The sequence below is a fragment of the Podarcis pityusensis genome, assembly GCF_964106645.2.
Source record: "Podarcis pityusensis genome assembly, chromosome: 4".
Classification (NCBI taxonomy): Eukaryota; Metazoa; Chordata; class Lepidosauria; order Squamata; family Lacertidae; genus Podarcis; species Podarcis pityusensis.
Window position 1 is genome coordinate 23,780,191 of NC_138027.1, and position 27,730 is coordinate 23,807,920.

At 40.2% G+C, this 27,730-nt stretch overlaps 1 protein-coding gene across 1 annotated transcript in view; it reads right to left on the reverse strand.

Annotated features, from left to right (window-relative positions):
- Window positions 1-1,993: 1,993 nt before the first annotated feature.
- The window catches only part of XPO4 (exportin 4), a 63,428-nt gene continuing 37,691 nt past the window's right edge, over window positions 1,994-27,730 (reverse strand). The window contains exons 11-23 of the mRNA XM_081002539.1: window positions 26,441-26,583; window positions 26,186-26,328; window positions 23,856-24,033; window positions 21,800-21,959; window positions 20,379-20,548; window positions 18,601-18,775; window positions 16,754-17,047; window positions 15,004-15,184; window positions 13,070-13,188; window positions 11,870-12,000; window positions 11,288-11,405; window positions 10,381-10,473; window positions 1,994-8,674 (exon numbers count right to left, since the gene is read on the reverse strand). Of these exons, the coding sequence (XP_080858665.1) occupies window positions 8,477-8,674; window positions 10,381-10,473; window positions 11,288-11,405; window positions 11,870-12,000; window positions 13,070-13,188; window positions 15,004-15,184; window positions 16,754-17,047; window positions 18,601-18,775; window positions 20,379-20,548; window positions 21,800-21,959; window positions 23,856-24,033; window positions 26,186-26,328; window positions 26,441-26,583 (2,103 nt within the window). The 3' untranslated portion in view covers window positions 1,994-8,476. The remainder of the gene's footprint in view (window positions 8,675-10,380; window positions 10,474-11,287; window positions 11,406-11,869; window positions 12,001-13,069; window positions 13,189-15,003; window positions 15,185-16,753; window positions 17,048-18,600; window positions 18,776-20,378; window positions 20,549-21,799; window positions 21,960-23,855; window positions 24,034-26,185; window positions 26,329-26,440; window positions 26,584-27,730) is intronic.

Genomic DNA, 27,730 nt, shown 5'->3' on the forward strand with positions numbered 1-27,730 from the left:
AGCAGTGTCCAACCTAGTGATAACAGAATAAACAATACAGGGAGGGAGCTGCAGCCCAATATAGGAAAAAAGGCAGTAAGGGAGCCCCTAGCTACTTTAAATGAATTTAAATATTCAGGGCCTGATGAGTAGCACCTGAGATCTTGTGGATGTAATCTCAGTCTCCATCTAGAATTTTTGAAAATTCTTGAAGAATAAGTGAGGTCCCTACAGTATGGAGACGTGCAAATGTTGTCCTAATCTTCAAAAAGGGAGGGAAAGACCACCAGCTTGACATCAATCTCAGGATCAGATAATTAAACAGCCAGCCTATGAGCACTTAGAAAAGGATGCTGTGATTACAAAGACCCAACAGGAGTTTCTCAATAAACAAGTTATAACAGACAAATCTCATTTCTTTCTCTCTTTCTTTTTTTGATAGTTACAAGCTTGGTGGATCAAGGGAATGTTGTGGAAATAGTGTATCTTGATTTCAGTAAGGCTTTTGGCAAGCTGAAATGTGTGCAGAGGGTGGCAACCATCAATCATCGAGGGTCTGGAAACCAAGCCTTATGAGGAACAGTTGATAGAATTGGGTATGTTTAGCCTGGTAAAGAGGAGACTGAGGAGATATTATAGTCATCTTCAAATATCTCAAGGGCTATCATATGCAGGGTGGAGCATATATGCAGGGTTTTCTCCTGCTCTAGAAGCTAGGACTCAGACCAATGGTTTCAAGTTATAAGCTAAGAGATTCCAACATAACATCAGGAAGAACTTTCTGACAGTATGAGCTGTTCAACAATAGAACAGACTCCCTTGGAAGGTTGTGGACTTGCCTTCCTTGGCAGTTTTTAAGCAGAGGTTGGAAGGCCTTCTGTCAAGTATGAGCTGGTTGAGATTCCTGCATGGCAGGAGGTTGGAATGAATGACCCTCAAGGTCCCTTCCAACTCTACAATTCTATGAACCTATACTCAACTACAGTATATTCTGCTGATCAGTAGGTTTTAATTCTATACAACTTCTCTCTAGCCCACAGTACCCATGTCCATTCTTTTTATTACAAGGGCACTCAATTTAGGATCCAACGGCATCAGCATAATTCCCCACCCCAGAGCATATGTGGCTTTGCCTCAATAGCTATTCTAATAGGTAATCAATATAAGACCATACATTTCAAAGTGGGTGGGTGGCTAATTTCAGGCATTTCTCCAGCAACAATACCACCTAATCCAGAAATTAAAGAGTATTTATTTGTTGAAGAAGCACTTCAACAGGGTTTGGGAGATAACTTCACTAGTTTTGAACAGCTGCTGCTCTCTCATGCCAATTTTTAGAGCTTTCTGGTTTGTAAGCACCTAGTACTGGTCATCCATATGAGCAGCAGAATTCCTTGAGAAAACTAGTGTCTGGGCTTGGCTAAAGACTGCTGAATACGAAATACTAGGCAATAAAAACATTCCCATATATTGAACATTATAACTGTTCCAAGAAAAGTTCAAGAGGCTTGTCTTCCACTAAATTAACCCCACTTCCACTGACTATGACAAATACCATTCTGACATATCTGTAAAGCTGGCAGAACACCTTCCCTTCCCTTCCCATACCTTTGCAGCAGTCAGGCTGCTACCAGAAAAAGCAGGAAGAAAAATAAGATGTATTTTAGCAAAACCAGTATAATTAGAAGTAGAACAAAAATGAATTCAATAGCAAACCAATATGTACAGTGACAGATTTCCCAAGGGAAATGGATAATCTACAGTATGGTTTGTTCATTCCTCATTCTTATGCTCTGTTCTAAAAGTATGAAAGGAACCAAATATAGAAATCAACATTACAGGGGGACGGGAATGTTTAAATGTGAACAAGGTTTTGCTTTACCAGGTTAAACTAATAATCAGTGTTGATGGGTTTTTTTCCAAGTTACAGTTCTCGTCTCTAAACATGATGCGCCTATTTTAAAGACTGTAGATGGAGATATATATATTTCAGTTAAAATAAGAGACAGGTACCTATTGTAACTTGCTTTCCTGAGGCAATTTGGTTTTTTTTTTTAATACATATGCATTTATCAAAATATTTGCAAGACAATTCATTTCAACGGCCGTAAAGTCACAAAAGTGCATAAAAGCCTGAAGGCAGTCCGAGAGAACTTCAGCAGAACAGTCTTTCATTAGGGTGGTAGAAGAGTACGTATAAGCATTCACCGCGGTTAAGTGTTGATCTGGTGAGAAGAGATCTTCCTAAGATTCTCTGGTAAATACAGCAATAGTTCAAAAGTAGCAAAATGCTGTTTTAAAAGCGATGGAGCAGATCAAGAAAAATGAACCATAGACACAACAGTTAAGAGCAGGTGTGACAAACATTGGATATTGGTTCCCCCGCCCCAGCTATTTTGCAGTGTTGACATTGACTTACTAAGTTTACCGAAAGAATAAACCAGACAAAACTATTTGTACTGTAGTCTTGCTTGCAGCAACCACCTCCTGCTTCAGAACAGATAGAAGAAACGTAAGCCTGTTATATAATCCCACTTTTTGGTAAAAGGCAATACAATGATTTTTAGAGTTGAAGACAGAAGCTCAGATAGTCAAACATTCATGTAGAAGCAAGCATTATTAGGTGTAATAAAGAAAAAGTTGCAATCTATACTTCCAAGACTTCTGCAATAAAACATTTTACTAGTCACCCAGCAAAGAATACCAAACCCAAATACTGTACTGAATGATGCACATTGAAGCACCAAGATTGTGGTGCTACATTTATGGGTGTTTTTCTTAAAAAACACACAACCCACTGTCAATTAAACGAAAGGTCTGATGTTTCAGTATCCAGCCAGGATTAAAAGAATGTTTCTCCTTTCCCTTCCACTCAAATGCTGTTCTAGAGAGAATTCGTTTGCTGAACAAGGCAGGTTGGTAAAAATCCTACAGCAATAGTTCTTCATTAATGAGATATACAATCATAGCATGAAGCTGAAAAATAGAGTGTGAGCAGGAGAAAGGGCAGTGATGGGTAAATTTAAGGGTTTCCAAGTTGATGATGCTCATCTGTGAAAAGAAACAATTATTTCTGAAACAGACTAGCATTATTCAGTCAATGGCAAGCCTCAATAATTTGAAGACAAACTGTTAGTTGTCCAAGATTAACATGTTTTTCCACCTCCTAAAATTGGCGTTGTAAGAGACGAGAAAACAAAACAGCATCTGAGGTGTTGGGAAGGCAATCGTGATTTTGCAATGTAAATTGCACCCTGGTTGCCTCTTCCCAATACTGAATGCTCATTTCACTGCATTACCAAGAGCAAATGGCCCAGATTCTACTCAGATTTTGGTGGCACACGGAGGTAGAAAGCTGAATAACTCCCAAACTGGGTTGAAAATGTGCTACTATAAACTTATCTTGAGTAGAAACAATTGGAAAACAGTATTTCAGAATTCAGAGCAAAGGGAGATTGTAGTGGAAAAAGCAAGAACATGAACAGCACAAAAATAAAGTTCCATAAGGAACCCTTTGCCACCAGTATTCTGGCTTCTTAGGTGACTATAACCTATGGCTTTTTAATGTCAGCTTCCTCTTTATCATGGGATATTCAATTTACTCTGATATGCAGTGGGATTCAGGAACTCTTATGCAATTTCAGCACTGTCAATCCATTTTTTGTTTAATTGAGACCAGGCTGAGAACTGAAAAGGTTTCATGTTCTACTTCAGTCTTAAGGTGAATTATGTTTAAATGTACAAAATTTACAGTGCAACACTCCACATATCTACTCAGAAATAAGTCCCATTGAATTCAATGGAGCTCGCTCCTAGGGTGTGTAGGATTGCAACCTTCATGAGCTACATCTTACTGGACCTTTAGCATTATGGCATTAAATTGTGTTCTGCATCATGGAAAAAAAAAAAAAGATTTTGCATATTTGCCAAATTTTGCATAGCATGGAAGTCCAAAAAGAACATGTTCTACTTAGAGGACTTCTCAAAATAGTGAAGAATCTCAAGTTACAGAGATGACTCCACAAACATCAGCTGGCCAACTCAACAAAATGCATACCTTTCCAGTCAGCTCAGTCAGGAAAAGCAAGTTTCTCTGAGTTACCAATGATTTCAGATGGTTTTTGTTTGCCTGTGAGGCGCTTTTGCACACATAACCAATTTCTGGCATAGAAATAGTTCACATAACCCAACCTATTTCCAAATTAAATATTATCCTTGATTCTGCCCTATTACAAGACTGGAAAAACCTACCATACCTACTACACCCAATTTTAGAATTATTATACAAATGTGGACTATTAGTGGGAAACACTGCTTTGTTTGTATGTTTTTGAGATCACAGGGCTTTCTTTCAGTTTACACTGTAGTCAATTAACTGTCAAATAGTAGATGTTATAGTTAGCATATGGAGCTAGATTCTAAGCACTTCACAATAATATATAATTGTTTAATTGCTTGACCAGCATTATACCCAGTATTTGTGAATACAGGAAGAATAACTTTCACTTCGCTAAAGGTCATGGAGGGCAGAACTGCTATTAGAATTTAGGATTCTTTTTCACTGAAATGTAAACTCACTTACCGCCCCGCCCCTATATTTCATTTCGACAATAATTTGTGATAATACATTTTGCTAGGAGGTATGCCTTTAAAACAGATTACAACTGTTTTCAGATTTTTAGCTCTGTTGTAAGTTGAGACCATTAACTATCTATCCACACTTTGAATATATTTGTTTTATGTACAAAAAACTCTTCAAACCAGACGAAAGAACAAATTAGAATTCCTGTTTGGTTCTTTTGGCTATAAATATGCTAACACTTCTATTGACTCCCATGATGAGTTCAAAGTTAACTTCCCCATGCTCAATCCTCTAGTTTAGATGTATTAAACTGTGTCAGTCAGATTCATATGCTTTGAACAATCTAGCAATTAGCAGGGTGGAATTTTAAAAAGCTATCCCCAAGAGTAATGAATGTTTGAGAAAGGCTGGCTTTAACCTTGGGGGAGCAGGACTGGCTTGCTTATCACGAGAACAGACATCCCATGGAAGTGTCCAAACACCACATTCAACTTTTTTATATGTTAGAATTATACAACTGTGGCTTGCATAACAGATTCTTGCATAAATCAAATTTTTTAAGCATTTTCTATAATTTCTCACTGTGTGCCAAAACAAAGTGCTCTTATGTTAATGACCCAATTTCTTTTAAAAAAAGTCGCATGGCTTAAATTAACAGCCAACTGAAATGCATTATTATTTTTTATTGACTTCCATGAGCTTTCTTTGTGCCCCCACTAATAGAAGTACATATTATCTCATTAAAGATTGCTTTCTTTTAAAGACATGGACATTGTCAAGTAATAAAAGAGCTCTCCAGTGTGGTGAAGGTGCATAGGCACCAAGTCAGGTTTCCAGAGCTACTATAAATCTCTGAAATGGGTAAAATGCTAACATTCAGAAGCTGGAGATACATATTGTGACATCTGGAAACATGTCGGATGGGGAAAGACAAGATTGAATGTCATTTATACTTTTTAAAAATACAAAAAACAGAAAAGATAGCCTTCTTAAATATTACTAACAGTTACAAAAATTTCAGGTAAAAATGTACTGGACAGTGTCCCTTTAATATAACATACATTTAAAATGAGGAAGAAAAGTTTAAGATTACAAATAATCCATGACAACTCTTAATTTTAGAACCAGTCTGCCAAGCATTGTTGCTCACAAGTTCCATTCATTTTGCAACTGGCATGTACAGAAGCCTGTAGCACATGCCCTGGAAAAAAATGGAGGCTGCAAAGCAGCAGTGTTTGGTAGATCTTTCCCCAAGCCAGCCGGAAAGGTAGAATTCTTGGGCAAGTTTCACTATTGCCATGCAAGTTTTTTACACTTTAAAAGGAATCTTGCAGACCCGCTTATTCTCAAAGCTTCTAGAGATAACCCTCTTTATCTCATATTTCCAGAAATTAGAGGTTCACATGGCACCAATTTTAATCACTAGTTATATAAACTAGAGCAGTTATACACAATAACTGAAAAATGCAATTGAGTTACACCCCAATTTGCTATGTAGTTGCCATCTGTGAAACCTAGGCTACACATTTGCCTATTTTGCTAACCGTTAACGGCCTTCAACACAACCGGTCATGTTTTGAAAGCTGTTGTTTTAGAACCCCCCCCCCCCCAATTATCAAATCATTTAAAAGGACACACTCAGAATCTGTCATAATTAGAGTGAGAATGGCTTTGGTGGAGCCACAGGAACTAAATTTTCAAACAAACAGGCACCAAAGGAATTTCCTCATTCTACAAAACAACACTAACATTAGATTAGAAAAACAGGTGAAACAATATTAACCGAGAAGGAAGAGACTTGGGCTCAGTTCAGATGTCACAGCCAAACCATGGTCCTCAAATGACTGGTTTTTAGTTTGGATAAAAATTATGGCTAACAGAAACCAACATTTGCACCATTCAGCCATCACTGCAAAATACGGCACATTGGGACATGGGGGGAATGCATGAGCCTGCGAGGGGAGAAGGGAATGCATGAGCCCAGGGTGTGTTCTTGAAGGCAAAGCCATGGTTTAGTGGCGGTATCTCAATTGAGCCCTAATCAGTATTTCAGAACTTATCTTATTCAAGGAAACAACTTGCTCCTGCCTGTCTTCATTCTATGAAAAGGTTTTGCAGAAACAGTGACAAATCCCTCTCTTGATTTCTGGGTTCATGGCTTACCAAGAAGGAATTAAAGAAGTTATGTTTTGGACCCTTACAAAATCCCACAACGTGTGTGTGCGTGTATACACTCACGCATCAGGTAGTGTGATTAAATTTTGAGATGAACAGCTCAAGGGTGGGAAAGAATTGAAAACATGATGCTTATACAGAGGCGAGTGTTTTATACATCCCCATACAAAATGTAAAAAAATTACTACTTGGAAATATCCAATGGAGGGGGGGGAATCTTGCAGAGGATGAAGCACAAGGCCTTGGAGACAAATTATCCCCTTCCTTCATCAAAACAGTTCGTTTTAACCAGCAGCATATGCATTAGCATTGGTTTAGTTTGGCTTGCAACTATTCAAAAATTCCCTGCTTCCATATTCTTGAGTTCCTGCCACTTCGTTCCCATGGCAACCTCCTATTTGGTGGGTGCAGGATGAAACCATAAAGATAATCTTACATATTATTTTTTTTAAAGTGCCAACACATTAAATGAGTGGGATCAGAGCAGCAGAAGACAAGCACCGCGGAATCTGACAGTGGTGGCAAGACATCAGACCACAGTTTGGTATTCTGAATCTTGAAGATCAAGCGTTCACGGCTTATGGCTAGACAAGTCTGACACTCGCGGAGTCTAGCCATCGGATCTAATGCCCCAACATAAAAAATAGTTTGTAGAAATTAATAATTTACACCATTTGAAACATTATTGCTTCAACAAATTCAGTCTAGTTCAGTCTAAAAATACACTGCAGTTGTGTACAACCTGGGCATGAATCAATAGATATCGAAAGTAAAATTACACATGAACTTCTCTCTTTACACTCACACGGACATAATACTCTCAAACACAGGAGGAGGGCTGCAAACAGGTACAATGGCAGCTTAACGCCAACATTCTAAAACAGTTCTGAAGACCCAAACTTGCCTTAGATTTCTCACCTAACTTACATCAGCTATTTTTATTTTTTTTATTATTATTATTTCTTTTAAATTAAGGCAATGAGATGGCTACAGTTCCTAAAGTTCATTTCAGGGGAAACAAAAATATACACCTTTCTTCTTTCTGAACTTTAGGGCAGCAGCATATAATGTAGAAACTTGTATTACACAAACATGCAACGCCAGGTTGATGTAAAAAAAAAAAACCCTCCAAAAAAAAAGAACCCCCCCCCCAAAAAAAACCCCTAAATCCATGTTAAAAAATATCATTTGGTGTTTCTTCTTCTTCTTCTTCTTCTTCTTCTTCTTCTTCTTCTTCTTCTTCTTCTTCTCTTAATTACACACACAGTTTTCAGAGGGGGGAAAATAAAGCTTAAAATTGTTTTACAGTTCTGTATGTGTCTAAATCACACACTAAAAGGGTTTATAGTAACAGCAACAAAATTAGGAATCTGAATCGTCACTATTTGAGGCCATTTGGGACAAGGCACTGGTTATTTTGACTGTGCCCACATCTGTATACGCTTGTGGAATTCTTTTCTCTCCCTCTTTCTCTCTCTCTCTTTTTTGAAGATTTCAGTTTTTCTGTTTATTCTGTACAACATAAAAAGGTATGACAGACTGTGGCTAACAGACATTAGCAGAAGCTGATTTTAGAGTTGACATCTCCTATTCCACTGCACTATATAAAAACTTCCAGGCTCTCTAAAATCTTGGATGGCTGCAAAAAACCCAGAAACAGGCGTTAAAATTAAGTCAGCTTTCAGCATTTTTCAGTGCATTTTGCAGAAAGGGTCAAGGTTAGGCATACAGTTCTGGTGTTTATTTTACACAGAGGAGACCACCGACATTTGACATAAAGTCTTCTAAACTTTTGAGGAAGGCCATCTTCTGCTTACGGTCCAAAGTTGGTGGAGTGCTGCTTGCGGTAAGCTTGTTGAAGGCATCTGCTAATCGCTGGTAAATTATAGGATCTTGTTGACTTGTTAATAATGTTTCAACTAATTCAGAATATTCTGCCTGTGAAGAAGAGAGTCTTCGTTACACGATAGAACACTAATTGATGTCCTTTTCATTTCATTATATATCATTTCCCAGTAAGCTTTAACCTTACAAGAAGACCACCACATATGATAAAAATAACCTTCTTTAAAGGATGTTTAAAATAACCTTTGTAAAAAAACTCCATAATCTTTTGTTTTGGGAATTATATGGACAGAACTACCTACAATGTACAGAAATTTATTCATGTATGCTATAAGATAACATACATGCTATAAGAAATCAAGACAATAAACTTTTTATAAAATAATGGAAATGTTTTCTTGAATATTTACAGATAAATTGTAAACAGATAAGAACATTGGCAGGATTATTGTAATAATCCGCAGTTTTATAAGAGTATATATTTAAAGAAGATTAATAAATGAGCAAATTAAGTTAATTTGGATATGCAGAGGATACTAAAAATTAATTTAAGGAACCGCAGAAAGAGGGGGAAGGAAGTCAAGTTTTGAAATGTTAAAATGATTGTAAAATTAGTGAAATGTATAAAATTAGTGAAATGTATAAACTTGAAAAGTACAAATAATATTTGAAAAACTGGGGGGGGAACCATTGTAATTGAAGAGGTATCAGCACTTCTATCGTGTAAATCCAAGGATTTCACTTTTTTTTTTATAAGATATTTATAAAGATTTTTTGAAATATTACAGTAAAAATGAAAAAAAGAAAAGAAAAATACAAAATAAAAACAGTTAAAAAACACACATGTTTTCCATTACTTATTTTCCTTTAGCTTGTTTCCCGGACCTCCTCATACCTCCCTTTTTTGTATTCCACTTCAATTTATTGGTTCAGCAAATCCTTACCATTAGATTTTGCCCATTTATAACCCTTTTTTCATATTCTCTTAGAGCATTACAGCTAGAAACTGCTTAATTTCTATCCAACATCATTCTATCATTCATTAATTTTACAATATTTCTGTAGATAGTCTTTAAATTTCTTCCAATCTTCTTCCACCGACTCTTCTCCCTGGTCTCGGATTCTGCCAGTCATTTCTGCCTCCAAGGATTTCACATAGATCCTAGTAGTACAGTGGTCCCTCGGATTACATACGCTTCAGGTTACAGACTCCGCTAACCCAGAAATAGCACCTCGGGTTAAGAACTTTGCTTCAGGATGAGAACAGAAATCGTGCTCTGGTGGCGCGTCGGCAGCAGGAGGCCCCATTAGCTAAAGTGATGCTTCAGGTTAAGAACGGACTTCCGGAACGAATTAAGTACTTAACCCGAGGTACCATTGTATTAATAACAGCCATTCGAGGTAGGTCAATATTTAATTATTGCAGTTCTGGGATTGTGTGTGTGTGTGTGTGCGCGCACATGCCAAGGCTTAGGAAGAGGGTCATATCTCAGTCCACCAGGTGAATTTAAGGCTGAGGGTAAGGTTGCAAGAGGGAGCTTCAACCTCCCAGACACCTCTTACTTCTTCATGCATGCACAGGTCTCTTAAGATTCCTATCCATTATTAGAATTATTCTGCATGGAAATAGGTGCTGAACATTAGTGGTGAGAATAAATGCAGGATCCAAAGTTACTTGTTGTTAACTTCCTAGAGGCAGTTTATTCTCGACTCTGACGTAAGCTGCTTGACATTTTGAGAACCATCACAGCTGTGATCATTGGAAGTGAAGAAAATAATAAAAACGCAGAAGCTCATACCTGATGCAAACAGACTAACGTGTAAAACGCTTCACCCGCTGCAGCTGTCATTTCTGTATTGTGCTTTTGCAGTACCAGCATATCAAAAACCATCTAAATTGTAATAAAATGAAGTGACTTAATAACCTTGAAATCAGTTTTGCATACATGTTGACAGCTGAAAATCAAAACCTGCACTATAGAAGGCACGAGACGTCATAGCTATTCAAGACAGCCACAATAAACAAACTTTAAAATTGCACACAGATCTGTGAGGTGGAGGGAGGGAGTTGTTGAAATCAGCTCCTGTGAATGATTCAATGCATATTCACTGACTACTCCTTTATTTATTTTCATTCTGCCCTTCATATAATTAGAGAGTTTTACAATAAAACTGGCTCCTTGAATACATATGACTGCTTTGTTTGGTTGCAAACATTATTCTGCATTCAATATCAGAAGAAGGAATATTACATAGTGTGTATCCTAGCTAGGACCAGTGGTCAGGGATGATGGGAGCTGCAGTCCAATGGCAGCTGGAGACCCAACTTTGAGAAACAATGCCTTAACAGAAGTGTTGTGCAACTGTCCCAATCCAGTTTTTGCACATGTTCTCATTAAAACGTTTGCACAAGCTCATTTTAAGAACTTGGCATGGCTCACTAGAGTTTATACCCCACACCTTGTATTCTCCTTATTTGCCATTTCTTCTACTGGAGTACAACCTTTGAGACATGTGCCAGTCGGGCAATAGTTTGAGGAACGGCACTAACACACTTTCTCCTTCCACTCATGCCTCTTTGGATTCGAGTTTCAGTTCATTTCTGATTCAGAACATGGATACTGACTTTGCTTTCTAGGGAAATAAAATGAATAGGTCCACGCCCGCAACTCACAAGAGAGTTAAGATACGGAACACCCCTCTTACCTTAAGAAAGTGCCTTGTTGCTAAAAAGAGGGATGAATCAGTCTCCTGTGCTTTTGCACACTGTTCTGCTAATGGGGTCAGAGCTTCCAAGCAGAGCTGGCAAACGTCCGAACTCATTCTGATTAATCAAAGTCAAGGAATCAAAAAACATTTGCTACTGAAAACAGGAACGTGGCATCAGGAAAATATCAGCAATTAGACCTTGTAACTTGCCAACTAGCTTTAAAGAACACAAAACCATCATAGAGAAATTTGTTTAAAAATTGTCACCATTCTTGTTACAGGCACAAGTCCAGACTTACAGTGGACCAACTGAAATCAATGGGACAAGTTATCACAACTAACTTAGGTCAACTTGATTTCCATAGGTCCACTCCAAGAATGATTATATATTGGTTCAACCCTACAAAATGTTTCCAGGAAAGATTTCTTAATCAATTTTTCTCATGGTTCAACTCAAATGCAATTAAAGAAAGGGAAGAGAGAGTTTAGCGCTCAAACATGTACATGTAAGAGGGTCAGTAGATAGACACACATCGGCTAAAGGCAAAGGGAGGCACAGAAGTTCACCCAAAAGGATACGACGTCATCCCTAATTCTAAGGAATACATAAGGCTTTTAAACAAGTCTTCTGGAAGCTGTGGAATTTTCTCAGGGAATATTTCACAAATAAAAGTAATTAGTTTGTAGTACTGATTACACAGCGACGGAAACTATAGGAAGGAATAGAGAAATCTTGGTTAATTAGGCTTCTTCTAATTAGAACATACTTCTATTCTAGCACCAGATTATAAACACCAGATTAGTCAAAAACAAAATACTACAAAATACAATATAGATGTCTTCAGTTTATACATAGTCCAGATCCCGCAGGCTAGTTCCAAATTGTTAATTCAAAACACACAGGTTACGCAAAGAAAAATAATTTTAAAAGCTACGATTTAAGAATAAAAATTGCTGAATTATGGCAGGTAGAAGTCAATTTGATGTAAAAATATTCATTTGCATTTACAGTGCTACCTTGGAAGCCGAACGCCTTGGCTCCCAAACAAATCGGCTCCTGAATGATCAAAAGCCGGAAATGAGTGTTCCAGTTTTCAAATGATTTTCAGAAGCCAAACATCCTGCGCGGCTTCCGATTGGCTGCAGGACACTTAGAAGCTGCGCACTGATTTTCAAACGGTTCCGGGAGTCGAACGGACTCCTGGAATGCATTTTGTTCGAGAACCAAGGTACGACTGTATATCCAACATTTCCTCCAATGAATTCAAGGTGGTGTACACAGCCCCCCCCCCCAATTTTAATTTAAAGGCATTTCTGAAAAATTACAACTGGCTTCACCAAGCCAGTCCACTGAAAATCTGGGTGGACAGAAATAGCACTGTTGGGCTTCCCAGCAGCTTCAGTCTGTAGTAGGCCCCAAATGGGGTGTTCTGACAGGGTGGTAAGAGGCTGAGGCAGCTGAAAACTGAGCCTGCCCCATCGGCATTGGTCCAAATTGAAGCCTGATTGCTGTGCCAGTTCCAGGCTGCCTAGAAAAATTTGACTGTTCTGCAAGCCTCAGGCTAACACACGCATGTACATATGCTGTACAAAGCTCAGAAAAAGGAGAAAGTTTCCAGGAATGGGTTGGTATTCCCACCCAGGAACACAAGAGCAGGCAGCAGTGGAAAATGTACTGTTGTATTTAATGGCTTGGTGTATCTAGACTTGCGGGCTAAGAGTTTCAGTTGCCTTGTAAACCACCACCCTCTCTGCAATGTTGCATTCAACTGTACTTACTTTTAGCAAGTCTTGGGACATTAAAGGCAGAATTAGATTCACCCCATATAAGACAACGTCGGCCGCTGACACAGATCTACTTGTTGCTTGCCCAGGCTCATGTCCCCTAAATACTTCATCTAAAAGGAGAGGGGGATACAACAGCACATATGAAATATGCCTCATTAAGACAAATACCGGTACACATTCCCTTCCTGACAAGTCTGATATATAATGAGCACACACTCTGCTTAAAAATTATTATGCAGAAGCAACTGGAGTTCAGAACAGGCATTCTAGTAAGTCCATCTTGAACTTGACTCTGGCCACTGTAGCTAGTCTTAATTTTCTTTTCAGAGGCACTAAGAAACAGAATGTTGCACACATACCAGTTCTGCATGTTCTGTGTCCACGACTTGGTACAGATGTATTTTTAAAGACTCACTATACGCAATGATGCAAAGAATAAATTGTGTAAAGTTACAGAGGGTGGATCAGATTCTTCTTTGGACTCCACAATGGACAAAAGGAATCTGAAACCCAACTAAGAAAGGAAGGAAGGCAACTCTAAAATAGAGAACTGCCATCAATTCCAGCTAGGGGATATTGAGCAATCCAACTGCATCACAGACTTAAGTTTGTGAGTTTTAAAAAAATTGTATTTACTCTTCAATTTAAAGTTGTCTAGAAATAGATGCTTTGAATATACTTCAGAGCAAATGCCTCCTAATAATTTGGCTATAAATCTACCTTGTGGTAGAACGAATCTCTTTGGTTTAAGTACAGAAAGTACAAAATCTAGGCATTACATAAATTGGCCACGACAGTTTTCTGTAAAGTTCAGCATTATGAAGTTAAAATCTATCTCTAGGAAAGCTCAGTGTAGAATCTCATATAACCTTTAATTATAAACTCGGAAAGACTTTCAAACCTTACACAGATATAAACCAGGATTTACACATGTATGGTCCAAAGGTGATTAATGTGAGTCATTCACATTGAAGTTTCAATTTCAAGTTTGGTGCAAAAAAAATCAAAGAATGTGAATTCACTGCATTTCCCCATTGGATAAAAGTATCTGTGCAGTTTTTGGTTGCTATCTGAACAAGTTTACCCATGAATAAACATGTGTATTAACTAATTATATAATTTCCAATGCATTAAAATTATATAATTTCCAATGCATTAAAATGAATATTCTCCTGTTTTAAATGAAAATGCTCTAATATTCTCATTAATTGAGAAAATTCTCAGGAATATTCTTGAGAGTATTCTCCAAAAGATTATTCTCGAGAATTTAACATCACTACTTACACTTAACACTTCCATTTAAGAGATTCATGCCCTGCCTTCCAGTTTATCAGAATTCCCAGCTGACTTCCAAAATTACACAATATTAAAGCATGAAACTTTAAAAATACAAAAGGAGCAAGCAATGTTAAAAAAAAAAAAGCAGGAGGGCAGCTTAAAAATGAGAGGGGGGGGGAATAGCAGGAAGTTCCATAACTTAGGTATCACTGGAGAAAAGACCCTGTTAACTTGGTTGCCACATGCCCAACATTTAGAGGGACACTGAGATCGGGGGGGGGGGGGGGGGAGAATGATCTCAGTAGTCAAGTTTGTTCATATCAAAGCAGGTAGTTCATACTGAAGAAGGAATGGGGAACACACTGGCCTCCGGGAGCTGCCATTTATGTTGAGAGTTCAACAACATCTAAGGGCCACAGGTTCCCCACCTGAGCTTTAGATCAGGCATAGGCAAAATCGGCCCTTCAGATGTTTTGGGACTACAACTCCCATCATCCCTAGCTAACAGGACCAGTGGTCGGGGATGATGGAAAGTGTAGACTCAAAACATCTGGAGGGCCAAGTTTGCTTATGCCTGCTTTAGATACTCAAATGGCAAGAGGTAAAGTGCCCAATGCTTCCCACCCCCACTCTGAATCCTCTCTTACCTGTATCACTGAAATCTATAAATTCTTTTGAAAGTAAATTGGTAAGAAGTTCCATGATGAGAAGAAGATCCTGGTATTGGTCCTCTTCTGCTGTAACATCTATCCGCTGCCTACCTAAATTATTTTTGGAATACACTTGAAGTAGGGTCAGACAAGCTTCGTATAAATTCATGGCTTTAGACTACAAAGAAAAGAAGAGGGGGCTTAGTGGGAAATGTACGTTTGTTTCAGTAAGGACAGCCGCAAGCTTAAGAAACAATTTCCATTACTATTTACGTTGTTCTAACAGTCTCTAGGATACCATCTTTTTTTATTTATTTATTGTATTTGTCACTTTATAGAAAAAAACCAAATTTCCTGCAAGTGCACACCCAACAATACAATAAGGAAGTCAGATCCTAGCCAATGCCATTCGAAGATGAGCACCACAGGAAAGGTTTGAAATCACACCCAAATACAACCCCAAAACTTAACCACCAAAAGCCTAGATAAAAGAAAACAACTGAAGCTTGGTGCCTAAAATCTGAGTGATGGCACGGCGTGTGTTTCCCCAGGGAGAGCATTCCACAAACAATTTCTCATTCTTCAAGAGCCATTTTCAAGTTCCTATGGGTGTAACTATCTACCACTTACTAACAAAGTATTCAACAATACTGTATGTGTTGTCAAGAACCAAATGCCTACTTTTCTACTCATGTAAGGATTTAGCATTATGAGAAGGAGTCCAGTTTATGCTCTTTCAACCTCCTCTCTTCTTCTCAAGCGCAGCTTCATAAACTGTGGCTTAAAGCGAGCTTGTATCCACTACCATAGTTAAGGTTAACCACATTTTGTTTTAGGCTGGACAATATGGCAAACTGCAGTACGTCACAAATGGATGCAGAAGTATGGTATTTGCGGTGGCCACTCTTCACCCCTGGAGGCACACTCCATTGTTTCTTGAGACAGACGGATGCCAACAACAACACGAAGGAGAGGGAAGCATGTGAGCCTGGGAGGAAGGCTAGTCTTGTTCTTGTAATGTTAAACTATGTTAGTGCTAGGTCCAAAACAGCCCATCCTGCAGGATTTTTGATTGACTGAACCAATTCCAGAGCGGTAAATATATTAAGTTTGTTGCAGCAAAAACCACAAACCTAACACGGGTACCTTGAAGGCATAACAAATTAATTGTGCTGCACTCCTTCATGGGCTAGAGACCACTTCATCAGATGCATGAAACCCAGATGCATGACAGATGTATGTTTATGTGTTATATGCACATGCATGTGCACACAGACTAGCAGTGTAAGAGATAGGGCTGTTCTGTTGCTCTGTAGAGGACAAATGCTCATGAGTTCAAGCCAAAACCATTCCAAATGGGCAATGGAACAGCATAGAAAAACACCTAAAAATGGGCAAATACTTCTGCTAGTAAGCCAGAAACTTCCAGTCTCTAGCCAGCCCATCTACTAATATCCCATCTGTTTGTGAACTCCATCTTAACAGCTTCATTGTCTGTGCTTCCCTATGGAAATTTTCTGCTGCTGTATGGCTAGCTGTCCAGGAATAGATTTACTGGAAATAGAATACAAGGCAGTTCTTAAGTTTGAAAGGTCGTGGGCAGGTAGGGCCTAGAATAGCCTGAAACATACACCTCAAGTACCAAGGGAAATTAAAAGGGCTGAGCATTGATTGCCCAAGTGCTCCAGTCTTCAGAAACTTGCACCCCACACCCACGCCCAAATTGTGTATTTGCGCCGTTATTTACCTCTCCAAGATAGCATATTTGTTTATGTGCAACTTCAACAAAAACTTCTATAATGAGGTTAACAGTCTCTGGTGTATTCTTGTACACCTCCATGAGTCCAATGCAATTGGTGAGGAAGTCCATTAGAAAATTAAAGAGAATTGCTACATTGTCTATCTGCGTAGCCTCAGCGATGCCGCAAAGTGCCTCCAAGGTGGCAGTGATTTCCTGTTTCACCTCCTCCTCTTGACAAATCTGCTGGAAGTTTTCTTGGTTTATCACATTCAAGAACCGCTGCTGAAGTGGTTGAAGGACCTATGGAGGAAGAAGCAAAACAGAATGTGTTGCAGTTTCATGTTAAAGCAGTAACAACAACCTCAGCTGGGGGTGTGAAATTTCTGACATTTAACACTTAGCGAGAGCAGCTCTTACATTAGAAAGGCAGTACGTCTCTGAATGCCAAAGGATGGGAATTGAGGGCTATTGTGCTCAGATCCTGCTGCTGTGCTTCTTATAGGCCTCTGGTTGGCCACTGTAAGAACAGAATGCTGGACTAGATGGGCCACTAACCTGTTCCAGCAGGGCTTTTCTTGTGTCCTTACAGAGCCATGCCATTCCATAGGAGACAATCTGAAGAATAGCCACTGAAACCCTGTTCACTCTCCAACTTATTTGGAAGCCAGCCTGGCCTCCAGGAGAATTAGGGGTCTTTTGACTATAGCTCAGGAATGCCCTTTGTCAGGCTTACAGTGCTACTTTGGTTGTTGAACGCAATCCGTTCCAGGAGTGCGTTTGACTCCCGGAACGGTTCAAAAACCAAGGCTTCCAATTGGCGGCAGGAGCTTCCTGCACTCAGTCGGAAGCCACGGACACCGCATTGGGCGTTCGACTTCCTAAAAACATTCGCAAACCAGAACACTCACTTCTGAGTTTGCGGCGTTTGGGAGCCATTTCATTGTACTCTTTAGAAATGTGTCCCCGTTCGACAACCAAGCTACCACTGTATTTCCCCTTTTAGTGCCGTTCTGCGAATCTGCGAAGACCACTATACCTTTAGGAGCTAGTGCTCTTGCTGTTCCTACTTATTTTTGCTGGTGGTTTTGTACTTATTACTGCTCTGCAGTAGAAAAGGCTTCCCAAGCAGCTTACGGAAGATCAATAAAAACAAGGCAGTTCCTGCCTACGAGTTTACAATCTGATTCTTTCACCTATGCTATCATACAAATGTTTGTCCTTCACAACTTACTTCTGATAGTTTTTTGTCCCAGTGACATCATATAATACTAACACTTGGTTCTATGCGGCTAAGAGGCTCCAGTAATTATTTCTGCAGTACTAACGTCAACTACATGATAAAGGTAAAGGTAAAGGACCCCTGGACTGTTAAGTCCAGTCAAAGGTGACTATGGGGTTGTGGCACTCATCTAGCTTCAGGCCAAGGGAGCTGGCGTTTGTCCACAGACAGCTTTCCAGGTCATGTGGCCAGCATGACTAAACCACTTCTGGAGCAACAGAACACTGCGACGGAAACCAGAGCGCACGGAAACGCCGTTTACCTTCCCACCACAGGGTACCTATTTATCTACTTGCACTGACATGCTTTCGAACTGCTAGCTTGGCAGGAGTTGGGACAGAGCAGTGGGAACTCACCCTGTTACGGGGATTCAAACCACCAAACTCCCGATCGGCAAGCCCAAGAGGCTCAGTGGTTTAGACCATAGCACCACCCATGTCCCTAACTACAATGATACACTAAGACTAATGTTAAAATAAGCTGGCATTTAAAGGTTTGCTTGAATTCTATCACATGCAAAAGGAGATGGGAAGCCTGTGGTCTTCCAGGTAGTGTTGGGACTCCCAACTCTTACCTCTGTCCAGTACTGCTGTTTGGTATCTGTGTCCATGTGAGCAAAACCTCCGAGAACTAAGGCTTTCATTAACGTTCGTTGCACAGAGCTAGACAAAAAGTGAAGAGGTGGGTTCCGCCGGGCAAACTGCTTTGCTAAGTTCCACCAGTTCTCACACTGAATCACTAAATTTGCCCTAAGAGCAGAAGGAGATTTAGACAATGTAGCTCCAAAGTGCACAGCAGTGACACAAATAAAGATTCAAAAGCCCTAAATGAACAAGGCATATGGAGGACCCGTTTTCATCCATGCCACTTTTGTAATTTTTAAGCAGGTTTCAGTGGCGGCCTCTTCCACGTGCCCCAGCCTTCCTAGATTAGGGGAGTAACCAGAGAGGTATTTTCTGCCTGGATTAGGTTGTTACAGAAAGATAATACCCACATACAATAGCTTTATTTCCTTAAAAAACAACCCCTAAAATTATGGTAAGGATTAAAAAACAACAATATAGTGGTATTGTTAAGAACTTAATTCGTTCTGGAGGTCCATTCTTAACCTGAAACTGTTCTTAACCTGAGGTACCACTTTAGCTAATGGGGCCTTCTGCTGCCGCCGCACTGCCGCTGCATGGTTTCTGTTCTCATGCTGAAGCAAAGTTCTTAACCCGAGGTACTATTTCTGGATTAGTGGAGTCTGTAACCTGAAGCGTCTGTAACCCGAGGTACCACTGTAATCTAAATCAGCCTTCACCATATTGGTGCCATCCAGATGTTTAGGACTACAGCTCCCATTAGGCCCAGCCAGCTGATGCTCATAACATCTGGAGGGCACCAGGTGAATGAAGACTGATCGATGCACTGGGGATTCTTTCGAAAAATGACAACGATTTCCAGCAGTAGATGTGCAAAAGTGAATGCAGAGCCGGCGGTGAGTTTTTTTTTTGCAGGGGGCACATCTATTTCTGAGGTCATTCTTGTTCCTCTTGTGCTCCCAAATTGAGGTCTTAAAAATGCTGATGAAGCAAGCTGTGGAACTCTCTCACTAGGCCTATTTGCCTGGCATCTTCCTAACTACATCTTACAGTGTAATCCTACTTACGTCCACCCTGTACAGGACTGCAGCCTTAAGCACAAGGTGATGTCTATCCTGTTTCTTTGGGCTTTTTAACGATATCCAGTTGCATTTTATGATGCTATTTATTATCTATTAATTTGTGAACTGCCTTTCACAAGGCCTTAAAAACAACTAAAATAATTGTTACAAGCTGTAGCGGAACATAAAAAATGAACATCTAGGGCACAGACTTTTTCATCTAGCTGGGAAAGCTTGTTGAAACGAGAATGTCTTCAACTGTTGTCTTGCTGTTACAACTCCTTTGGGCTGCTTTATACATACTTGCATGCTCATCACTTGGTAACAGTGCACCCTGGAAGTCCTGAACCTGTGTGCTCTGAACTCACCTTGGATTTTGTTCTCAGAATGAACAGTGTAATTAAATGAGTAGCTGAATATTCCTAGCAAACACTGGTTATCCTTATTACCATCAGCTTTGACGGGGCCAAGCCAGAAGAGAGGCTTTACAAATAGCAATTTGCAAGAGAGTGGGATTTTTTGGGGTTTTGTAAACTTTCCCTCCTGATGTACATTGAACCTAAGCTTTCTCAGGCATCTTGCAGCTGCTATTTATATAAATGAAAAACATCAGTTGCATTCATGCAACTAGCTAACATCAAAATCTCAACCAAGAATGCTGGGGAAAGGCAAATCTTTTTCTTTCAGCTTGTAACATTTAGGCTTACCTCTCTCTCCTTTCTACCAACGTTACTAGCAACTGTACGGTGTCATTTGCAAGGTCCTGCTCAGAACTCCACACGGCAAGGTTGCTGATTACTTTTTCTAAGAGGTAACCCACAATCCATTGAGCACCCTCTGTGTCAGCACCAAATGCTGTATTGAATGGCAGACTTATCTAGAAAAAAAGGAGGAGAAAGGTAATCCATACTGTACCTTGATGAGCAGCACAGAAAGCACTCTCCCATGAAAATATGCTGACAATTTTGAATAGGCTAAGGAAGGGTTGGGTAGCCTGTCCTCCTCCATATTTTGCCCAAATATTATTCCCATAACCACTGGCCATGCTAGCTGGACCTGATAAGAGTCCAACAACATCTCAAGCCAGGGATTCCCTTTACCTGGGCGAAAGCAAATCTTTTGAGATGTGTAAGTTATACAATACTTTGATAAGAATATTCTCAAGTTCATTCCCTAATGCGGCCATGTTCACATGTCACAGCAGATCATGTTCCAAACACTTACGTTTTCTGTCTTGCCTAATAATTTATTTAACAAATTTTAAATATCCCTTGACTGTAAGAAAACCTCTCTGTGGTTTTCAAAAATATAAAACAAAACACTAGATTTCTCCGTAAGTATGGGTTAACCACAATTTAAGGATGCTATAATTATAACTGGAGGCACAGGATCCCTGGCAGTCCTGCATGCATATGTTTTCAAGTTAGAAACAAAGGTCTATAGTCTGATTTGAGCCCTAATCTGCATATGCAACAGAATGAGGTGGTAAAGGAAACTGCAGCATTTCAGGCCAAAGGTGGGGTACGCCATTTTAGGAATTTCCCCCCATATACGAACTCCCTGTGAGTAAAATGTTAGCACATCAGACAGAAAGATTCTATAATACTCTCTGCTATACAGTCGTATCTTGGATCTCAAATGCCTTGCGACTCAAACGTTTTGGCTCCCGAACCCTGTAAACCCAGAAGTGAGTGTTCCAGTTTGCAAGTGTTCTTTGGAAGCCAAACATTTGGCGCGACTTCTAATTGAGTGCAGGAAGCTCCTGCAGCCAATCGTAAGCCACGCCTTGGTTGTCGAACGTTTTTGGAAGTCGAACGGATTTCCGGAACGGATTCTGTTCAACAACCAAGGTACAACTGTTCTAGATTTCTACTTGCAGGCAGGTTTTTGTTTTAGATAGAATTCAGTCCTTTGCCTGCTGGTGGTCCGGTCTAATTGGATCACCTCAGAGTTCTAGCACCTCATCCCCAAGTCATGCTGCTGCATTTACTCTATTTAGAATAAGTAGTGAGCAAGACTAATAATGCAAGGTAGAAGCTTAGGCCTTCCCTAGCAAATTCATCACCTGATTCACCTGGTACATTTAAATGGAGGAGGGGGGAATGCTTTTAGATTAAAATACTTTTACCTGGTCATACAGTTTTTCATCTACTAGGAGATAGGTTTTTGCCCACCGCTTAAGGAACCATACAATGTCTTTTCCCATTTGCGGGCTCAGGAGGTGCGTTAAATCTGCTCTTATTGCTCGAGATTCCACTTCTGACACTCTTAGAATAGAAGACAATAACCTGAGGAAAATTAAAGACACCATGATTCTCCCCCCATGTTCTCCCGTTTATCTATTTCCTCACCACACACACAGGCTTGAAATCTTCAAAATAAGGGGTGGGGTAGACTGAGTGACATGATCAGTACTGGGATTTCTTAAGGGCTGGGTGTAATTGTTCCTGTTTGGAAGAGTATGTTCTCAAAGGATTCTCTTAGCTCCTTCATGCTCTAAATGACAGCTATGCTGCCTGCCTTGCAGACTAGTATGTGCTGAAGAGTCATCTACATTTGCCTGGGACTCAGGTTACTAGAGAAGAATTATTTCCCCAAGACCCAGATAGTGCTGGGAACACACTCTAAAGTTCTTGAAGTGTCTGTTGAAAGACGTGCCAATTTTAATGTCTCAAATTGGTCCAAAGCCACAAAGGGCTGTAATTTTGTAATTACTTCAATGGTAAAGTATGCAAGCCGGTGAATTAGACTAATAATAATAATAGTCATTGCTCAATGGTACAGCATGTATTTCACTGCATAATGTCCCAAGTTTAGCTCCCAGCACCCAGAATACAGGTTCTTGTGTAGCAAAACTGGGACAGATTCGTGATCTTAGAAAGCTTCTTCTGCCAGGCAGAAGACAGGGCTGGGCTATTGGTCTAGATGAGTATAAGGCGACTCTTTAGAACTCTATTTTTGTCCACAAGGTGTCTCTGCAGTGGCAACTGTACTATTTAAAGGGGAAACTGTGCTCATGGATATGTAATGAACAAACACCTAGGAAGTAACTGCAAACCCAAATGTGTTTACCATGTATTATGTGAAGTGGTTCTTAAGGATGCTTGTAGGGCTCTGGAAAGCCATTATCAATTTATTCTCAATTTTGTCTTCCAAAATACTGGAACATGGTAAATATTATTTCTGTTGCCACTTCTATACCCATCTTCCCTTACATTTATTGACCAGTGCCGTGATTCCAAGACTTGCAGTGCTTCTAAGAAAATACTCAGCCACTGCAACATCACAATACTGCAAATCACGTTCCATCTCACGGCACAATATTTCCCCCCAGCATGTATAAATATTGTCAACTTAAGGGTCACATGCGCAGCAATCAAAACATTTTATATCGTTTCTTGAAGAACATTAGCTGTCAAAAAGACTACAAGTTTAACATTAATTTGAACTGAAACAGGGGATGCTGTAAATTCAGTAGAATACACTATCACTTCCTCAAGATGAGATTGTGGAAACTGGCACTGCTCTTGTAAAAGAGAGGAAACCCTTCAAGTATTCCCCTTAAAAGTCAATTGAACTCCACATCTAAAATCCGTTTTGGAAGCACACAATTGGTTCTGTGAACTGCAGCCCTAACAGCCAATAGCTTGCAGTTGAAAAAAACCTACCCCTTTCAATGACTAGAATGGATTTTGAAAACCTCATACTGACTTAAGACAGTGTACGCTTGGGCCCCTGCTAAAGATAGAATTTTTATTAATTGTTTCTGCCTTGTTATGATATATAAATATATACTTCAGTGGATAACCTGCAGGTGGCATTTCTACACATGCCCACAACTCACTTCACTTCCCATTATAAACTACTTACTTGTCTGTTCAAACACTTAGCCCCCTCCGGACTTGGTGCTTTTGTCTAGTCATAGCTGCTCTTGCGGTGAAAACTGATTTTAAATTGCAATGCAGCACTAACCTCTCCTCAAAGCAGAGCAACCTTTACAGATTTACTTCTTCCTCGACCATCAACTCTAGGTCAATACGGCAACTTGCCACGAAGCCTATTTAACACTTTTTCACCATGAGTGACATTCACAATGCTCACATGGATTAAATAATCTACGGTGTTAGCCCTATCTACCTCTGATTTGTTTTCAATATTTGGCATTAAAATACTAAATAAGTTACCTAATAACAGAATCGGTTCTGTTGTACCCTGGAATGGAAGAGGCCTTTTCTCCTGGAGATCCAAGAATTTGAAGCGTTGTATTGATGTCAACCTCAGTTGAATGCTTAATGGAATACTCCATTATTTCTGGAGGTATTAGCGGAGTCTCTCCCTGAGTATCATTAGCTAAGAGGTAGCCTTAAAATTAAAAGCAAACAAACAAAAAAAAGAAAGTAGTGACCTCAGGTTACCTGACCTAAATTAAGTACTGCTTTAAGGGCCATCAGAAGAGATGTTGAGAGCATTGGCATCAACATTTGACTATATTCTATCAGATGCTTAAGCTGTAACTTGCATTTACGTTACCATATTTCAGTTTTCTGCATGTGGGGGACACATTCTGAAGAGTACAATGAAATATAATCACTGGGGTGGAAAGCAGCAGGTAATAGGAAAAAAAATACTTATCACTGTAAACTACCACAGCAAATGTAAACTAACTTTTTAAGTAAGTGCACAATGCAAATAACCTTCACAAATGTCAATTCGACCCTTTTTCACGTTCACTGTGCCTGCAGCAAACCTGAAACATTTCAGAAGTTCTGCAATATTGGTAGTCCAAAGAAACTGACTTTCATTTCAGAGGGAATACAAAAAGGCTACGAGTATGTCATTAGGAAGATGCGATAAAACAACTGTAGCCCTATGGAGGAAGAACCTATATATTATGAGGAATATATAGCATGTGAATCATGCCATTCCACCTGCCCTTGAACCTGGTGAATGACTGCAAATCTACGCCTCCTGTAGCATTAAACTCCATTTGAATGTGATACCCAGCAGGTGGCCGTCTGGCAGATTTGAGGGGGTAGGCAAGGGCCTGATTGGCTGGTGTGGTCCAATCTCAAAACTTGGGAGGCCCTACAAATAGGTCCTAGTTCAACAAACCTTGCTTTGTCATCTGGTGAAAAGTTTTAGCCTTTCAAGAAGGAAGGTTCAACAAATGGCACGTCAGCGAAATTTTGCTGTAAGGAGACATTCAAGTCTACAAACACACTGATGGGAAGTCATCAACCATTCGTATGTTACGTACCAATACTCTTTCTCTAAAACAGAACTATTAATTCTTCAAGCGTCAGCCTGAACTTATCGTGGTGGGGGGTGGCAATACACTGGAGGTAAATGTGACGTTCTGTTCATGCTTATTAAGGGGAAAGTAGTTTGCACTGTGATGAAGCTCTTGTCTCTGGAAGGTCTTTCCTCTGCTGCCCCTAGCTTGGTTAATGGGTGAGGGTCTGGGATTGAACTAGTGAAAAGTGGGCACCGGGGCTTATTTGCTGAGGGAGAATGTGTAGAAGATACTGCTGCTGCTACATAAATTCTGGCTCCTTCAGTAGCAGCACTTTTGTTTGCCACCTTTGCATTCCCTTCCTCTTTTCAAGCTGGCTCTGGCCTCTGGACCCGCTTGCTTTAAGTAAAGCAAGAAAGCTAAATCTGGGTGGAATGAATCTCTGCCTCGGTTGGTGATGGTGGAACATGGGAAGCAGCTACGCTACAGAGTCAGACAATTGGCCCATCTACCTCAGTAATGTCTGCGCTGGCTGGCAGCAGCTCCCCAGGATATCAGGCAGGACTCTCTCCCAGACCAACCTGCAGATGCTAGGGATTAAACCTGGGACTTCCTGCATACAAAACGGATGCAAACTGGCCTTGGCAGTGGCAGCTATCGCCTCCACTAAGGTTATTTTGCTAAGCTATCTGTGCTTAAGTTTCATTGTCTCAGTGCTAGTGGGACTAAGTGGTGAGGCTTTCTGAACTCTGAAGGAACAGACTCCTTTTAAGATTCCCTGAATATTTAGGGCCATCGAAAGAAGTGGGGGGAGAAACTTAAGGTTGGGGGGTTGATAGCCTGTTGAGCTGAGTTTCTACTGGAAAAGCCATTGCGGCTAGGCAGCACCAATGGGCAGGGAGAAGAAGAGAAACTGCCTCTCCACTTCCTGCTTCCTGGCTTACAACTGTAAGAGCAGCTTCATCCCAATGTAAACTGTTCTCCCTCAGCAACAGAGAATTAATGTGTTGTTTAATGGTACTATCCTTTACCCAAACTTCTTCTTCAACAGATGCACACCAGAGGCACAAAGAAACTTTTGCAAATGGAGTTATTCATATTTGATCATTCTTTATTTTATATTTGATCATTCTTTATTTTTATGAGGGTGCATCCTCATGTGTGAACAGCGTACACACAACTTCCATTGTTAAGCAAAAACTACCAAAACGTCAGTCAAAGCAGCACCCGCTTCCAACGGTGCAACATCAGTGGTTTTGTGTTCAAAGATTTTCTACTCACCTGTGACTAGGATGAGCCAATGAATGTCCTCATATAGGTCATCAAGCGCTTTATTGTCAATAGAGGCTGACCCGGCTGAGCCAATTAACTGCTGATGCCTTTGCAACTGTCCATGAAGCCTCGTCACTCTGTCTTCTAATAAGCTGAGGGAAAGTATTGAGAAAACTGGATCGTAATTGCATTCACTCTGGAGGAAACCCCTGTAAGCACATTTACAAAGGACTGCCACAGTCCAGATATGATTGAAGGCCATACCTTGTAAGAAGAGGTATACAGTGTTCGGCAGCAATTCTTCCTAACATGCCTACGCTGGCCAGCTGGTCACAGAACTGCTCTCTGTCATCCTCCTGCAGCTCACTTATTTCTTCCTCTTCTCTGGAGGCAACACCATTCGCAGTCTGACATTGCAATGAGTTAAGCAGACGTTGAAAAGAAGAAGAAGAAGAAGAAGAAGAAGAAGAAGAAGAAGAAGAAGAAGAAGAAGAAGAAGGGGAGTTTGGTTTGGATTTGATATCCTATTTTATCACTACCCAAAGGAGTCGCAAAGCGGCTAACATTCTCCTTTCCCTTCCTCCCCCACAATAAACACTCTGTGAGGTGAGTGGGGCTGAGAGACTTCAGAGAAGTGTGACTGGCCCAAGGTCACCCAGCAGCTGCATGTGGAGAAGCGGGGAAGCAAACCCGGTTCCCCAGATTACGAATCTACCGCTCTTAGCCACTACACCACACTGGCTCTCTGTGAAGTTCCAGTGAAGTTCCTTCACTGGTACACAGAAAGATACAACTCCCTGGCTGCTTGTTAACTGTTATTCCCCCCCCTCACCCCCCCTCGGTACCTCAAAAACAAAACATAGATTCAAGAAAGTCTGGCTGGTTTCCTCACTTTCTCTTCCCACAGGTAGAGGAACTAGAAACACCATTTAAAATTGCTGAAGACATCACAGTAAGGCGTGACTTCTTTCTGAGGGCCTCTTTCAGCCCTCTTTCATTTATGCAAACCGTCAAATAATACTCTTAAACTTCAAAGCCTCAGCTGTTTCCTGAAGAGTGCCTCTCTACTTGAAAATCCTAGCTGCTACTTTGATATCGAACAAGCCAGCCTCTGCCATGCCAGCTGTGGCTTTTAAATGGTTACTCATGGGAGGAGTGCCTCATCATGCAGACATCTAAGATTTAACCTGTATAAACAAATTACGCTAAAATTGCCAAATTATAAATTCAATGACTTCATTTACTAAGTATTTCTTGTACTGGCACTGATAAGCTTCTAATAGTGCTACCATGTGCATTAACCATGCTTTGTACAGCATGTGTAGAAACACTGAGGCACTTCAATATACTTTAAAAGGGCAACAATGGGCATTCCCTAAAACAAAAGGAATACGGCTTCTGATAGGTACTCGCTCTCAAGCAATCTACATAAAAAACTGGAAACCAAGCAAAAATTATATCCATTTTGTCCTTTAAAACACCGCAGAAGCTTGCTCTCTCTTCCTGGCTTGATAATACCCTACACCTTGAATTGTCAAAACGTAAAACCTTAAT